The sequence below is a fragment of the Thalassophryne amazonica genome, chromosome 4, assembly GCF_902500255.1.
Source record: "Thalassophryne amazonica chromosome 4, fThaAma1.1, whole genome shotgun sequence".
NCBI lineage: Eukaryota > Metazoa > Chordata > Actinopteri > Batrachoidiformes > Batrachoididae > Thalassophryne > Thalassophryne amazonica.
Window position 1 is genome coordinate 29,593,216 of NC_047106.1, and position 17,320 is coordinate 29,610,535.

The 17,320-nt window shown below is 41.3% G+C and overlaps 1 protein-coding gene across 1 annotated transcript in view; it reads right to left on the reverse strand.

The window, feature by feature from the left end:
* The window catches only part of ankk1 (ankyrin repeat and kinase domain containing 1), a 45,523-nt gene extending 35,885 nt beyond the window's left edge, over positions 1 to 9,638 (reverse strand). The window contains 2 exon segments of the mRNA XM_034168736.1: positions 1,466 to 1,748; positions 9,260 to 9,638. Of these exon segments, the coding sequence (XP_034024627.1) occupies positions 1,466 to 1,748; positions 9,260 to 9,531 (555 nt within the window). The 5' untranslated portion in view covers positions 9,532 to 9,638.
* Positions 9,639 to 17,320: the final 7,682 nt, after the last annotated feature.

A 17,320-nucleotide genomic window follows, 5' to 3' on the forward strand; every position in this document is an offset into this window, starting at 1 on the left:
GAGTGTGCACTGTGAGAGCCCATCAAACCTTCTCGTGGCAGGTGTCAGCCAAATTCCAGGTGACACACATCTAACACCGTTTGCATGGCACTTAGAAAATGCGTGGCCATTCGCACTATTAACACAAAAACAGTCAGCAGACGAGTGTGGCTTTGCAAACAGACATAGTGACATTGGTGTGCACGCTGAACTGACAGGGGGTGTGGCCACCAACAGAAGCAGCTGTGGAGATCTGTAAATCTGGACATCATGGGTGGACAACACATACTGTGTTTGGAGGGACATGAACTAACAACTGTTCACTGTGACGCGTGTGTGTCTGCTTACTGTCATCACGTGGACATAAATATACTCAACAAAAATTTAAACGCAACACTTTGGTTTTGCTCCCATTTTGTATGAGATGAGCTCAAAGATCTAAGGCACACCTGTGCACTAATCATGGTGTCTAATCAGCATCTTGATATGGCACACCTGTGAGGTGGGATGGATTATCTCAGCAAAGGAGAAGTGCTCACTATCACAGATTTAAACTGGTTTGTGAACAATATTTGAGGGAAATGGTGATATTGTGTATGTGGAAAAAGTTTTAGATCTTTGAGTTCATCTCATACAAAATGGGAGCAAAACCAAAAGTGTTGCGTTTATATTTTTGTAAATACATATATTGCTGTGGTGACAGGCTACAGTGAGCAAGTATGTGCACCGCGTGGACACTGACAGGTTGACCCCAGGTTGAAACGGACTGTCAAATCACAACAAGCAGCGGGCGATCTGACTGTCACATCACCCACGTGAGCTCTGTTCCACATGACGTGGAGTCAGTCCAGCGGCGCTCCATCCACAAGACACGTGTGTCAGCAGGACATGCATGTGATTGGACACACTGGACAAGTAGATGTGGACATGAGAAGAGCGCCCTGCTTCATCATTCTTCATGTCATTTCATGACTATGTCTGTGACCATGGGTCATCTACACAGCAACAGACAGATCATATTTGTATTGCCTGCTTGATGAAGTGGACATTCAATAAAATGTGATGTTTTTATATGGTGTGTGTGTGTGTGTGTTGGGGGGGGGGGGGTTGTTTGTTTTGTTTTTTAAATACATCCATGTCCTTCCTGATATCAGATAGTTTCCTGTAACTTTCACAGGACAGCTATGGTAACTCAGTGGTAAAGTTTCTGACTGGCAATCAGAGCTTTTGGAAAGTGCAGGTTCGAATCCTGTGGATGATGTATTTTTTTATTATTTTCACAGGAGCTGCATGATGTGGTTACACATTGCACTGCTGCTCACACTGTGTCCCTGGATGCATGAACTGTCACAGCAGCATTGTGCACACCTGCCGTCGGCATGATGTTTTGTGGTTCACTCATACGAGCTGTTCCAATGTGAGTTGCCCTGACTTGTACGTATTCGCACTATGTGTGAAGGGGCCCTAAGGTTTGTGTTCCACTAACCTTAATGTGGAGGTGGTCATCCAGTAGGATGTTGGACGTCTTAAGGTTAAGGTGGAGCAGTGGCGGTTTCAGGCTGTGGAGGAAATTCATACCCATCGATGTCTCATGAATCATCTGGAACTTCTTTGGCCACATCAAAGAGTGACTGGCCAGGAGGTTGTTCAGAGAGCCGTTACTCATAAACTCCATCACCAACGCATGTGGTTTGGTGCACAAGCCGTAAATGGACATGATGTACTTGAATTTGATTTTGGCCATCTTAGACACCTCCTCTCTTGTTATTCTTTAAAAATAAAAATATCAGCTTATTTTTTATCTTTGATTTAAAACTTTGCAAGTAATTGCACATTATAGATTCATCTAAGAAGTGTAGATGTCAAACATGGAATAAATCAATAATTTAATTGTAAAATCAAAAATAAAACAAAAGTGAAAATATGCATTATATTTCTGTGTGAATTTGCATATGATAAATCTGTTCCCAGTTCAGTCCCCCTGTGTCCAGTCTCCATGTAATGTGGATTTTCAAGCAGAAGGGCATCAAATCAATGTGCAGATCCATATCAGAATTGATGCTGTGACCCCAAACAAAAAGGGAGAAGCTAAAACAATTTGCTAAATGTTTATTTGTAGTGGGTAAAATAGGTATTGAACATGTCACCATTTTTCTTAGTAAATATATTTCTAAAAGGTGCTATTGACATCAAATTTTCACAAGATGTCAGTAACAACACAAGTAATCCACACATATATAGCTAGAGTACTGACGGGGACTAGAAGGAGAGAGCATATCTCACCCATATTGGCCTCTCTTCATTGGCTTCCTGTTAATTCTAGAATAGAATTTAAAATTCTTCTTCTTACTTATAAGGTTTTGAATAATCAGGTCCCATCTTATCTTAGGGACCTCGTAGTACCATATCACCCCAATAGAGCGCTTCGCTCTCAGACTGCAGGCTTACTTGTAGTTCCTAGGGTTTGTAAGAGTAGAATGGGAGGCAGAGCCTTCAGCTTTCAGGCTCCTCTCGTGTGGAACCAGCTCCCAATTCAGATCAGGGAGACAGACACCCTCTCTACTTTTAAGATTAGGCTTAAAACTTTCCTTTTTGCTAAAGCTTATAGTTAGGGCTGGATCAGGTGACCCTGAACCATCCCTTAGTTATGCTGCTATAGACGTAGACTGCTGGGGGGTTCCCATGATGCACTGTTTCTTTCTCTTTTTGCTCTGTATGCACCACTCTGCATTTAATCATTAGTGATCGATCTCTGCTCCCCTCCACAGCATGTCTTTTTCCTGGTTCTCTCCCTCAGCCCCAACCAGTCCCAGCAGAAAACTGCCCCTCCCTGAGCCTGGTTCTGCTGGAGGTTTCTTCCTGTTAAAAGGGAGTTTTTCCTTCCCACTGTAGCCAAGTGCTTGCTCACAGGGGGTCGTTTTGACCGTTGGGGTTTTACATAATTATTGTATGGCCTTGCCTTACAATATAAAGCGCCTTGGGGCAACTGTTTGTTGTGATTTGGTGCTATATAAAAAAATTGATTGATTGATTGATATAAAGACAAACCATAGATGTCCATAAATTATGTTGTGTAATAATATGAAATGATGCAGGAAAAAAGTATTGAACACCTAAAGAAAGGAAAAGTGCCAAAAGACATAGAAGGCCAAGACACCAGCTGAAATCTATCAATAATTAGAAAGCAATCCTGCCCCTTGTCAGTGCAAACTAATATCAGCTGGTTCAGCCCCAACTGATGGCCCATAAAAAGGTGTTACCAAGGTGTCACACAAGAATCATCTTATGATGGAAAAAAGCAAAGAGCTCTCTCAAGAGCTTCACAAATGTAGTGTTGCAAACATGCTGATGGTATTGGTTACAGAAGGATTTCTAAACTTATGGATGTTCCAGTAAGCACTGTGGGGCCATAATCTGAAAGTGGAAAGAACATCATTTCACTATCAAGTGGCCATGACCAGGTGCTCCTCTCAAGATTTCTGACAGAGGAGTGAAAAGACTTCCAAGAGCCAAGGCCTCAGGAAGACCTGGAAGAACCAGGTGCAATTGTTTCAAAGAAAACAAGGGCCTGTATGCATGCTCACCACGCAAGACTCCAATGATGAAGAAAACGGATGTTGAAGCTTTGTTGTTAACGTTTGCTGCACAACTTTTAGGTAAGGCTGTGAAATACTGGGAGAATATAATCTGGTCAGATGAGACCAAAACTGAACTCTTTGGTTATCATAATACACATCATTTGGAAGTCAAATAGCCTTAAGAACACCACACCAACAGTGAAGTTTGGAGGTGGGAACATCATGGTGTGGGGCTGTTTTTCAGAATACAGCACTGGAAGACTTCATACAATTGAAGGAAGGATGAATGGAAAAATGTAGAGACATTCTTGATTAAAAAATCTGCTGCCATCTACCAGAATGATGAAGATGAACATTTCAGCAAGACAATGATCCCAAACATACAGCCAAGGAACAGAAAATTGAAAATTTATGGAAAGGACTAAAGATGGGGTTCACAGAAAAGGTCCATGGAATCTTCAACATTTGAAGGCTGTGTGGAAGAATGGGCCAAAATCACACTCTAACAATGTATGTGACTAGTTTCTCTACACAGGAGGTGTGTTGAAGCTGTCAGTACCAACAAAGGCTTTTGTATGAAGTATTTAATACGTTTCAGTAAACTTGTTCAATACTTTTTACCTGTGTCATTCCATTACACATAATTTCTGTACTTATTTGTTTTGGTGCATCCATGGATTACTTGGGTTGTTGCTGACATCTGGTGAAAATTTAATGTCGATAGCACCTTTAGAAATATGGGGTCGTGCTAATTGCCGACCAGATCTGACCAGCAGTGACCAGGGTGCACAGTGTCAACCAGCAAAGCTGGCATTGCAGCCCACTGTTTATATGAACATGAAGTGATAGCCAATTTTAATGGCAAAATAAACAAACAAACCAACCATCAAGTTTATTTGTCGTCAATAGCTCTGGTCAGCTCTGGTCGGCAATTAGCACGACCAAGAAATATGTTTACTAAGAAAAATGGTAACGTGTGCAATACTTATTTTACCTGCTGTATTTGTATAGTTTAATTTGTTTCTGTAGAAATTATTTTTTTCATTATTTGTGTGTGTGTGTGTGTGTACCATTTTACATGCATCTTATTTTTCAAATTACATTGTCGTTATCATTTAAGTCATTCAATAACTCCTCTTTACAACTCCACATTTACTAATTTACTTTAAATTTTGTTCTTTAATCTGTGCTGATTTTTGTTTGCATTATACATTCATTTTATTTATTTCTGTGCGTGTGTTTATACAGTGAGGAAAATAAGTATTTGAACACCCTGCAATTTTGCAAGTTCTCGAAATTATGGAGGGGTCTGAAATTTTCATCTTAGGTGCATGTCCACTGTGAGAGACATAATCTTAAAAAAAAATTAAAAAAAAATCCGGAAATCACAATGTATGATTTTTTAATAATTTATTTATATGTTACTGCTGCAAATAAGTATTTGACCCCCTACCAACCAGCAAGAATTCTGGCTCACACAGACCTGTGAATTTTTCTTTAAGAAGCCCTCTTATTCTGCACTCTTTACCTGTATTAATTGCATCTGTTTGAACGTGTTACCTGTATAAAAGACACCTGTTCACACACTTAATCAATCACACTCCAACCTGCCCACCAAGACCAAAGAGCTGTCTAAGGACACCAGGGACAAAACTGTAGACCTGCACAAGGCTGGGATGGACTACAGGACAACAGGCAAGCAGCTTGGTAGAAGACAACAACTGTTATGATTATTTATTAGAAAGTGGAAGAGACACAAGATGACTGTCAATCTCCCTCGGTCGGGGATTCCATGCAAGATCTCACTTTGTGGGGTAAGGATGATTCTGAGAAAGCTCAGAACTACACAGGAGGACCTGGTCAATGACCTGAAGAGAGCTGGGACCACAGTCACAAAGATTACATTAGTAACACATGATGCTGTCATGATTTAAAATCCTGCAAGGCAGCAAGGTGCCCCTGCTCAAGCCAGCACATGTCCAGGCCCGTTTGAAGTTCACCAGTGACCATCTGGATGATCCAGAGGAGGCATGGGAGAAGGTCATGTGGTTAGATGAGACCAGAATAGAGCTTTTTGGAATCAACTCCACTTACTATGTTTAGAGGATGAGAACAACCCCAAGAAAACCATCCCAACCGTGAAGCATGGGGGTGGAAACATCATACTCTGGGGGTGCTCTTCTGCAAAGGGGCCAGGACGACTGCACCGTATTTAAGGGAGGATGGATGGGGTCATGTATTGTGAGATTTTGGGGAACAACCGCCTTCTCTCAGTAAGAGCATTGAAGATGGGTCATGGCTGGGTCTTCCAGCATGACAATGACCCCAAACACACAGCCAGGGCAACTAAGGAGGAGCTCCATAAGAAGCATTTCAAGGTCCTGGAGTGGCCTGGCCAGTCTCCAGACCTGAACTCAATAGAAGATCTTTGGAGGGAGCTGAAACTCCAAACCTGAAAGATCTAGAGAAGATCTGTATGGAGGAGTGGACCAAAATCCCTGCTGCAGTGTGCAAACCTGGTGAAAAACTACAGGAAACGTTTGACCTCTGTAATTGCAAACAAAGGCTACTGTACCAAATATTAACATTGATTTTCACAGGTGTTCAAATACTTATTTGCAGCAGTAACGTACAAATAAATTATTAAAAAATCATACATTGTGATTTCCGGATTTTCTTTTTTAGATTATGTCTCTCACAGTGGACATGCACCTAAGATGAAAATTTCAGACCCCTCCATGATTTCTAAGTGTGAGAACTTGCAAAATCGCAGGGTGTTCAAATATTTATTTTTCTCACTGTATGTAGGGTTTTACATTTATCTCCACAATTACTATAGGCTACAGTACCATTTGTTAAATAGTCATTCATTCATTCATTATTTTCCTCAAACATTTAACATTTTATGTATATTTTCTCTTATCTATTTCCATGTATTTTTTATAAATAGTTTTGTATTTCTTCTATATTCATTTTCCATATTACTTTTATTACCATTTGTAATCCATTTATTCAATAACTTCCTTTCCTTTTAAAATTCCACATTTATTAACTAATGCTGCGTTTACACATAACAACGACAAGTCATGAATGCCACAAAGTATACATCCTTGGCCGCTGATCACGAATGTGATGATTTGAGGCAGAGGCGTCAGGTGTTCTCAGGAACTGCTGCAACCTGTTACCATGCATTACGATTAATGGCACGTGTTGTTGACAATCAGGAATCATTACGCATGGTCAAGTACGAGGTCTGTCCATAAAGTATCGTACCTTTTTATTTTTTTTTTTAAACTATATGGACTTGATTCATATGTTTTCACGTCAGACAAGCTTGAACCCTCACGCGCATGCGTGAGTTTTTCCACGCCTGTCGGTGACGTCATTCGCCTGTGAGCACGCCTTGTGGAAGAAGTGGTCCCGCCCCGTCTTCAGATTTTCATTGTCTGGAAATGGTGGAATGATTTGGGGGTTTTTTTCCATCAGAATTTTTTCAGAAGCTGTTAGAGACTGGCACCTGGAAACCATTCGAAAAATTTATCTGGCTTTCGGTAAAAATTTTACGGGCTTAACAGAGAATAAGGACTATTACTACAGCTTTAAGGACGACCCACAATGGCGCTCGGCGCGCCGCGCTCCGAGCCGCGAAGACAGGCACGAACCACCGGATTATTTCTAAACGGATGACTGTGTGGAGCTGGGACCGTCGTGTGCACTTTCTCTGGTTATCACAAGAGCTGGACATCAACCATTTTCTGGCAGATTTCACTTTTAACAAGAGATTTTGTCATGGAAAGCCGCGCAGAGGCTTTGTGCATCACGACCGATTCGCTGTTTGAGCAAGACAAAGAACGCCTCCATTTCGGCATGTCAGAGGACAAGTTCAGACATGCCCAGCTCTCCACAATTTCTCATATAACTCACTCCACTGGTAAGCACTGAAAGCCGAGATAGGCATGTCGCAACTTGTCCTCTAACACACCGAAACGGAGGCGTTCTTTGTCTCGCTCGAACAGCGAATCGGTCGTGACGCACAAAGCCTCCGCGCGGCTTTCCACGACAAAATCTCTTGTTAAAAGTGAAATCTGCCGGAAAATGGTTGATGTCCAGCTCTTGTGATAACCAGAGAAAGTGCACACGACGGTCCCAGCTCCACACAGCTATCCGTTTAGAAATAATCCGGTGGTTCTTGCCTGTCGTCGTGGCTCGGAGCGCGGCGCGCCGAGCGCCATTGTGGGCCATCCTTAAAGCTGTAGTAATAGTCCTTATTCTCTGTGAAGCCCGTAAAATTTTCACCGAAAGCCAGATAAATTTTTCGAATGGTTTCCAGGTGCCAGTCTCTAACAGCTTCTGAAAAAATTCTGATGGAAAAAAACCCCAAATCATTCCGCCATTTCCAGACAATGAAAATCCGACGACGGGGCGTGCTCACAGGCGAATGACGTCACCGACAGGCGTGGAAAAACTCACGCATGCACACACGGGTTCAAGCTTGTCTGACGTGAAAACACATGAATCAAATCCATATAGTTTAAAAAAAATAAAAAGGTACGATACTTTATGGACAGACCTCATATAATGTTCTGCGCTATTGTGCGTAACAGCGCATCGTTATGTTCTGTCACGTTGTGAATGAGGCGAATTGTCTCCACAAACACAGACCCAAATTCATCCAATCATCAGTTGCTGAGCAATTCAGATCACTCCAGCTTGCTCCTCAAAATCTAGATTAATCCACAGCAGAAGAACTTTGTGATTGCATGTTTAGTTGGGCTCTGCGCCATGGAGTGGCGCAGAGAGGAGGAGCTCTTGTCTCGCTTGTTTTGCTAAACATCAGGCACAGCAGCAGCAGCAGCAGATGGAAGACCTGCAGGAGTGTGCTGATAAGCACTGGAACAAGACTTGGCGTCACTGTCCTTCTTCAGCATACTGCAGCAATGAAACTGAATGTGGTGCAGCAGGGTTTAATTGTGCGCACGTCAGAGATGAACACTGTCACGCTCTAATCAAGGCAGATCAACACGCTCAATTGTGACCTCCTCGACATGAGATGAAATGAGGGTGATGTGTGGCATTCATAGAAAACTTTTTGACAGGCAAAAACATGCTCCACGAAAATCACGAATATCACGCACCAACACGCACTATTAAGAAACCGATTCAGATGTGTTAAGTCACATTAAGAATGTCAGGAATGTGCCAAGAATGACATAAATATGACATTCAAAACACGTCCTGCCAATGTGTAAATGCAGCTTAGCTTATACGCAATTTTTGCAACCCATGAGTGTATACGTATATAAAACTGAAACCATGTTTATGTTCAGATTAACGTTTACAAAATGGGGTAGATTGACTTTTTTTTTTTTAAATTTAATTTTAGACAAAAAATAAGCAAATAGTTCTAAAATATTATATATGTATATATATGATGTATAAAATACAAAAGTATTAACATTGTTCTGAAAATCTGTGTATTTATTTCAAAACTGTGTTCTGTTTTATAAAGAATATTTGCAATTTAATTTAATTTTCAGCATCTAGTTTTCCATTTATTTATGTATTAATTACGTTATGCATTGCCCCTTAACAAAAACAATAGCTTGAATGAAGCATTTGAAAGGTTTCACTACTTATGCAAGATGAGGTCAAACTACTACTTTAAAAAAAAATAAATTAACACATACTAAGGTGAGTCCCACCTGTAAAAGTTGTTTGCACACAGTGTGGTGTGAAAGATTTTCAGCGCACATTTCTCCCGCCACAGCTTGAATTTAACTTGGTACACTTGACCAAATCTGCTCTCTGCCACCTTAATCCAGTCAACTTCAAAATCTTCCTTCTGGAAGTTCCTGAACTGCCCCAAGGATCCGTCAAGGTAATCCATAAATCCAGAGATCCTCTGAGACAAATCACAGAGCGCCCACTCTTTAATCCAACATACAAATAAAGTTTCTCCTCCGGATAGTATCATCAAACGTTCCACAATGACAGTTGGACCAGCAGTCGTCTCACTCAAGGAAGGAAATAGTTGTAGAATATGGACACACGTAAAGCAGTCTGTGTGAAAGGCATGTGGAGTCACGTAAACTATGTTAATCGGTGGGAGAGGCGGAATTACAGAACTTGTTTGTACTGTCATGTGACAAAACCAGTTTGGTTTCTGTCACGCCTGCAGACCTGAACTACTCATCTCATGACTGTACTCTGAGATGAATGCAACATTTCAGCACCAACACAGTCATTTATAACAGATAATGTGAGAGTAATTTCAATCTGTGCAGCAAATGAGCTTCTTAATGAACCATTCAGTGCAATCAAACTACACTTTAACAAGGCACTTAAACCCTAGCAGCTTTTACACAATGGGTCTTGTAATGTGCACCTGCAACCCTCTGCAGAGTCACACTGAAAAAGTTGTGTCTGCACAGTTTGAAAAAGTAAAGTTGAGTCATGCTTTGACTTTTTATTTTTGACTCCACATGTTTAGTTGTGCAATTTGCAAGACCAAAAAAAAAAAAAGGCATTGCAAAGTGGACATGTGGTTAACATTGGTAGCTAATGAAGAACATTTTGCAAAAATTTGTCAAAATGCTTTGCTGCAAAATTGCCTCCTTATATTGTATAGCTAAATGACATCTGTATTGATTTTTGTACCGTATTTTCTGCACCATAAAATGCACCGGATTATAAGGCGCGGCCTCAATTTGCGGGTACTTAACCCTGACAAAGAGCGCACGCTAAAACATATAGTCTACAAAAAAAAAAAAAAAAAAAAAAAAAAAATGGTCATGGAAGCAAAACGGTGAGTGTATTTTAACTTTTTAACAACTTTGAACTATTCAACAATATGGTACTCACATTATTTTTTATTATGGTTCTGTCACAAATCCATCGAAGTCCTCATCTTCTGTGTCTGAATTGAACAGCTGGGCAATTTCGCCATCAAACACGCCAGGTTCCCGCTCATCTTCCCTCTCATCATCGCTGTCGTTTTTGCCTTCAGCCGAATGGTGACTGTAGAGACGCTTCTCCCGGCTGTTCTTTGTTCAATGACCCATTGCTCGAGTTGGTCTTCTAGCTGTGGCCAACTTTGTTTCCGCAGAAACTCCGTTGGTCCTTTTAACTTGGCGCAGTTCATTTTCTTGTTTCCTCTCGCAGCTGCTCTATTCCCATGAACAACCGCGTAACTGATAGCCTGCAGTTTGAATTGTGCCTCGTAAGCATGTCTCTTCGCTGACGCCATTTTCGGGGGTCCTTAGACAAACAAATGTTGTTTTGCAGGATACCTGTAGTATACAGTAACTACCGGAGGAGTGGCGGAGGTAAGTCTCCGTACCACGGACTCACCTCTGATTGGTTTATCGCTGGCAGCGTACGTACTCTACGCTACCAGCGTACGTACTTTACGTATTACGTAATGTTCTCCGATTGGTTTATCGCTGCCAGGGTACGTACTCTACGCTGCCAGCGTACGTACTTTACGTATTACGTCCTTGTGTCAGCGGGAAATGGTCCGATATTCCGACGGTCAAAGACAACGTCGGTCGTTTTTACAGATTTTGGAATTCAGTGCGCACATAAGGCGCACCGGATTATACGACGCACGGCCGATTTTTGTGAAAATTGAAGGCTTTTAGGTGCGCCTTATGGTGCGGAAAATACGGTATGTTATCAGATATAGTACAGCAGATAAGATAATATGTAGAGGGGAATCCTGCAAATGGTGAGAAAAGCATCAAATTCGACAGACAGACAATCCTCTTGAAAAACCGATTGACCACTTGAATTTTCAATCGGTGGTCAGGTAGGGGTTAGTTGAAGAATTACACAGAGGTCAAAATTAAAAGATGCTCCAATCATATTGAAAAATATTCCACATTATTTGCCTGATCATAAAGATTCCAAAAAGGTATAGTTTGGACTATCTGACTGAATTCTATGGAGTTACGGGATAAAAACAGCAAGAATGGTGACAAAGGTCAGTTTCATTTTGTACAGGGGTCAAAAGTTAAAGTTGCTTCAATTTTGGTAAAAAAGTGATGGAAATTACTAGTTGAGTTAACACAGTTTTAAAAAGGAATAGTTTGGACCATGTATCATTCTTACTTATCACGTTATGGGGTAACATATGTCACATGTCATAGAATCCAATAGACATAGACCCTGCTTGACCTTTACGTTGGAGACCAAGCATTCAACACTGTCAACACTATTCCATTTATTAATCCTATTAGCTCAACCAATAATTTGCATCGTTTTTTACCAAAATTGGAGCAACTTTGAGAGCGACTATATCCACATCAGCACCTTGGCTAATGCCAAGCTCCAGAGCATAGAGTGTGTCATCATCAAGAAACAGCTTCAGTGGGTGGGTCACATCATGAGGATGGATGACAACTGACTTCCCAAGCAGATCTTCTGCTCTCGGCTAACAAAAGGAAAATGGTCCAGAGGAGGGCAGAAGAAATGTGACAAGGACCTCCTGAAGCACAACGTCAAGACCTGCACCATCGACTTGAAATACCTAGGAAGAACAAACAAGAGACTCAGCCAGCTGGTAAGCCATGATCCACACAGTAGTGGGAGTCTGAAAAAATGTGGATGAAGAATACAGAGTAGAAGAGAAGAAAGAGGAAGGAGAGAGAACAAGATCCTGTCTGGCAGAAGCTTCCCACAGAAACCATGTATAGCACCTGTCAGAAACGGCGCATGTCAAGATTGGGCCTGTTCAGTCATCTCCACATACACCACCTCATCTGGGAATCAACCAAAAGGCCATCTTCCTTGCCGCTGTGGGACTGCCACGACGACTGAGTAGAAGTTAATTCACTCACATGGGGTATCCAGCCAGTTCACTCAAAGTGCCAGTCCCAAACCCGGATAGCCCGTGTTAGACAATGTATGTGCTAACTCCTTATTTTATGTTAGTGGTTAAGTATTTGCCTTTGTTATGTGTTTGCAAGTCTCTGAGATCTGGTTTAAAGTTTAAACTTAAAAGTTAAGTTTCACTTACATTACATGTGCAAGGTTCACATACAGGGGGAGCCCTCCCTGTATATCTGAGAGAGCCAGTAACATATAGACTAAACCAAACCCACTGTAATGCCCACATTGTATAAAAGTGTTGTGCGAGCCATCTTTGTCATCTTCCACAAGATGGAGCCCATCTGTGGAGACCCGGGCCCAGTTTCAATGTGACTTTCAATAAATTAAAAATGAAGAATATATCGATTTGGTTCTGGGAAAGGGGCAGTATATTACATAAAGAACCGGGAGAAATTACACCTGGATAAATGAGCAAGTTTGTGTCAGGAAAAGCATCAAGCATAAATTTTTGCCAAACCAAAATTGTAGATCATAAATTGAATTTTGAGACTTGAGCAATCAAGGTCTGGGATACAAACCACTTGTGCTGTTGTCCAACAGGTTACCAGAGGAAACTGAGGAAGTGTTGGGTCAATACACACAAGAGAAGCAGTCCCATGACCTTGCTGTGAGGCAACAGTGTTAACCAGTATTCCACCGTGCTGCCTGATTACATATACAGTGGTCCCTCACTATAACGCGGTTCACCTTTTGCAGCCTCGCAGTTTCGCAGATTTTTTTTTTTTTGTTGTTGTGCAATTTTGCATGCTTCTTCTTCTTTTGTTTTTTTTTGTTTTTAACAGCGCATTGTGTTCTGCGTCCTTATCAGGCGGGCCAGTCATGGCACCGGTCGGCATCACGGCGATTGCTCTCACTGCCTCCGATGCGCTTACCGAGTCTGCGGGCTCGGTAAGCGCTGCAGCGCACCACTCACACCGCCCCACTGTCTGCTGTGCGGAGTTGCGGCCAAAGTCTGGCAACAGGTCTAGAGACTACGCTCACTGTTTTGATGCAGAGCGCTCCAGCAGCCCGCAAGGATAGAATTCTTGCGGAAAAATCCGCAGCGCTGTATGGTCTCGGTAACCGCAGCCGCAGAGTTCCATGGCCACTGAGCAAGGTTTGCATCTTTTTAATGACTTGGATTCTTTGCGGGTCCTGCATCAGTCCTGCAATGGTAACACCGGAGGCAGTGAGCGAAAAAAGTGCACTGTGTTCTGCGTGTGCCTGTTTATAATCTTCTCACCCAGAAGTAAAAAGAGCGCCAACAACTACCCATAATGGTGTTCTTCACTCGGAAAAAGACACCTGCACCGAGGTGTCACTCAGTGGAAAAAGATGCGACAGCGGAGCGGCGCCAGGACAAAGATGAACTGTGAAATACTGGCGAGTCACTTAATAATTTCTTATGTGTCCAACCTTGTAGGTTGATCGTTAAAATTAAATTTGTTAGTTCTAAAAGAACTAACATAATTATTTATAGGAAAACGTTCTATTTTTATTTCTCAAACAGATGTTTGGGCCTGAAAACAGGTTTTGATCTTTGGTTTCATTCTATAATACTGGTCTTATTTTTCTACTAAGGTTTGAACTTTGAGAGTGTTTATACAGGAGAGAAAAGTGAGAAAATATTAATGCCTGTTTGAGAAAAGTGTATAAAGTGTGTAGTGAGGGGTTTTACAGTCTTAAAACATCCGTAATAATTGTAAAAAATAACGCTGACTACTTCGCAGATTTCGCCTATGGCGGGTTATTTTAGAATGTAACTCCCACGATGAACGAGGGACCACTGTATACAGTGAAGCAAATAAGTATTTGGTCCACTGGAGTGGTCTGTAATTTTTATCATAGGTGCACTTTTTGTATATATATAAACTTGTAAATTTAGGACTGTTTCTTGTCAGTCCTGTCCTTGTTCTCACGTTGCTACAGATGTTTTGTTTTCATGTCAGGCTGCAAATAGAGGAACAGAATGGATTATGACAGAGGGATACGGAAGCTCTCGAGATGAGTAAAGAAAGACATCCACTGATCCTCTGACACTTCTTTATATTCCCACCTGCTGATCAAGTTTAAAGGCTCACTGATTGTATTTCGACATTAACGTGAGATACGCATACGATGTTACTGAAGGCCACTAGTAAATTTGGCAGTTATATAAATATGTGGGGCATCTCCCCTTGGGGGTAGGGGGGTTGTCAGTTGTGGCAGACTGCAGATTTAGAGTGAACACAACTTTGATAGAGCAAAATATAAACACCCACTAAGAAACTTACATCTGTAAGTAAAACCTGAGGGAACAGCAAACAATTCTCCGCCTGTGTCATTTTCTCACTGAGAAATTTTGTGTTGAGTAAATAGGGATGTGCTTCTGTCACATAACATAATGCTAAAGTACCCTTGGCCATATGAGCCTTGTGTTCTTTATAATTTGCAGTTGTTTAATTAAGATCCTGTTGTCTTACATACAATTTGTACATGTTCAATAAAGCCCCTCTATTAATCAGTCAATCAAAAACAATATTTATGTTAACAGCATCTGCAGGAGCCTTTGTGTGTGTGTGTGTGTGTGTGTGTGTGTGTGTGTGTGTGTGTGTGTGTGTGTGTGTGTGTGTGTGTGTGTGTGTGTGTGTGTGTGTGTGTGTGTGTGTGTACACATGACAGTCTGACAAAAGCGGCAGTTATGCATATCAAGGAATATTTGTAGATCAGCCTCTGTGCATTTGCTGGTATTAATGAGAAATTTAACTCCACAGGAAGCTAGCTTTGAGTTAAGCCTGGTTCACATGGCAGGATCTTAAAATTGTAGGTTTCCAAAACCTGAGAGACCACACGTGGAGATAAAAATCACAGATCTAACAGGTTTGGTCATACAGTGTGTGGTGTTCAACCACACAGTAAGGACAATAACACCACACACAAACAGATTTCACACACAAACATTCCCAGGTCAGACAGGAAATCTCGCAAAATCTCTCGAGATTAAACAAGACTTCAGAGTAAACAAGCGGGGATAGTTTATGGACTATTTACAACAGAGGAAAAAAACGATAAAAAAGAAAAAGAAAAGGCGTTCTTTAAAAGGAGTGGAGACAGTGCGACCACCGGACTTCTGGTAAGTCAGAGCAACTGTTTGTTTTGTGCCAGAAAAAAAAATTATTAAGGGAGCGATGAGTTTATCACAGGGGGAGGGGTCCCCCCCCCCCCCCAAAAAAAGTGTGCACCGGAGGGTACGTGCCTCTGAGCATGTGTAATGAACTGGGTGTGCTCCAAGAAAGCTCGTGTATTTAGGCTACACCATTGTAAGAGATAGACTGAGTAAGAGTAAAGAGTGATGACAGTATTTTTTGAATTATTATTTGAACGTATAGACCCTCGGTCAAGTGATCTCCTGCATACCACAAAACCAAACCAACAACTGATCTGAGAAACAACACGAGACAGTAGATTAACCCCACATACAGCCCTCCATCACAAGCACAAACACAGCGCAATTGGGCATGACAGTCACACAACGGGTCAAAGATAAACCTTTCATGTAGATATACAGTGGTCCCTCGTTTATCGCAGGAGTTACGTTCTAAAAATAGCCCGCAATAGGCGAAATCTGTGAAGTAGTCAGTGTTATTTTTTACAATTATTATAGATGTTTTAAGACTGTAAAACCCCTCACTACACACTTTATGCACTTTTCTCAAACAGGCATTAACATTTTCTCACTTTTCTCTCGTGTGTAAACACTCTCAAAGTTCAAACCTGAGTAGAAAAATAAGACCAACCTGTTTTCAGGCCCAAACATTTGTTTGAGAAATAAAAATAGAACGTTTTCCTATAAATAATTATGATGGCTTTTAGAACTAGCAAATTTAATTTTAACGATCAACCTACGAGGTTGGACACATAAATTATTAATAGTGGCTGACCAGTATTTCACAGTTCCTCTGATCGCGCCTCTTCGTCGGACAGACGGACGGATGGACAGACACAAACGGACACCAGGTCTTCGCAATATCCGAAGACCATATGTTGGCCATATGATGGAGAACATGCAAACTCCACACAGAAAGGCCCAGGTGGTAAGCAATCCCACAACCTTCTTGCTGTCAGGCAGCAGTGCTAACCACTCAGCCACTGTGAAATGTTGGAGTGCCATCCATAGATGGAAGGCCCATAATAAACCATAGGGCCATAGGGCCAAGAATAAAATCATGTTCATCATTATTATCATTTAGACAAGCATCAAACGAAGAACATCCTGCTAGGTTTTCCTCCGTACTTGACGGAGCCAAAGTTCAAGTGATTTTTTTCCTCTTCTCAGTATATTGTGTTTCACTGTCACATTCTTGTATCACTAACATTTGTAAGTTTTCTTGTTCATTGCTTCAGATGTCTTATGTGGTGACAAAGTGTTTTAGATTTTAAGATTATCTCTCACCACTCACTTTAACCACATTTGTGATAAGTGGATTTTTTTTTTCCAGAGCAGATTGCTTTTTTTTTTTTTTTTTTTTTTTGATGCACCACCTCAGAGCACTTATGTGGAAAATCTCAGCTTTTCAGAGAGGCACCGTGATGTCACTGCAGTGTTTTTCAAGAAAATTGGAGGAATTATTTTTGCTTTTTTTGTCACTCAAAATGAGACAAAAACAAAACAAAAAGAAATCATCTGTGGTATCAGACTGGACAGACACTGTGTTCTCTCTGTGGGTGAGTGTGTTGTATCGCTGTACATTATGAGCTAGTCCTTGTTAGGGTAATTACTGTCATAGAAACATAATGAGGAGAGCTCCCACTACTGAAAACACTGAAGAACGTGTCGGCACTCTCCCAGTGATTTTCCACAAAGAAAAAAAAAAATTTAAACATACCTTAAAAAAATGTAAATTGAACATCCTGGG